Source organism: Buceros rhinoceros, unplaced genomic scaffold (assembly GCF_000710305.1).
Source record: "Buceros rhinoceros silvestris isolate BGI_N320 unplaced genomic scaffold, ASM71030v1 scaffold37328, whole genome shotgun sequence".
Taxonomy (NCBI): domain Eukaryota; kingdom Metazoa; phylum Chordata; class Aves; order Bucerotiformes; family Bucerotidae; genus Buceros; species Buceros rhinoceros.
In genome coordinates this window covers 1-575 of record NW_010426943.1, presented here as the reverse complement: position 1 = coordinate 575, position 575 = coordinate 1, and the positions used below count along the sequence as shown (strand labels likewise).

General features: G+C 48.9%; 1 protein-coding gene across 1 annotated transcript in view; it reads right to left on the bottom strand.

Annotated features, from left to right (window-relative positions):
- Window positions 1–484, bottom strand: part of SPCS1 (signal peptidase complex subunit 1 homolog (S. cerevisiae)) — a 2,080-nt gene extending 1,596 nt beyond the window's left edge. Inside the window, exons 1-2 of the mRNA XM_010141698.1 lie at window positions 368–484; window positions 113–172 (exon numbers count right to left, since the gene is read on the bottom strand). Of these exons, the coding sequence (XP_010140000.1) occupies window positions 113–172; window positions 368–484 (177 nt within the window). The remainder of the gene's footprint in view (window positions 1–112; window positions 173–367) is intronic.
- Between the last annotated feature and the right edge of the window lie 91 nt (window positions 485–575).

Genomic DNA, 575 nt, shown 5'->3' with positions numbered 1-575 from the left:
CCAAGTTAAGCCAAACAATCAGAAAAAAAAAAACAAAACCCAAATGTGTCTGCAAGATCAGGAAACAAAATAAAGCCCTTTATGTTATCACCCACAGTTCTAGTATACTTACTGCAGAGACAAGAATGATTCCTTGGAAAATCTGCTCTGCTAATTTTTGGCCCTTGTAGTCCTGCAGGAAGAGATCGATCAGACAGCCATCACACAAACCTACCAGTTAAACTCTCTCGGGTTAGAGCCTGCCGTCAGCCTGACCACAGCTTCTCAGCCCTTTGCGTTCTTTCGAACCAGACTGGAATTATTTTTCTTACAGTGTCTGGATTTCAAGCGCCAAGGAACTAAAGCTCTTGATACCTCCCTCCCCTACAGTCTCGACCACATCATCTAAAGCCAGAGGTGTTCCCGCTGAGAACGCTTTGCCTTCCGGCTGTGGAGACGGAGGAGCGTAGAGGGTTTCCCTCCAGCAGCTGTGTCTCACGTTCATTCTGCCGCACGTTAAAGCTCGAATTTTGAGAGCAAAAAGTGGGCGTTGGTGGGAGGGCCACCCCTCAGCCCCGCCAGCAGCTCCTCACGCG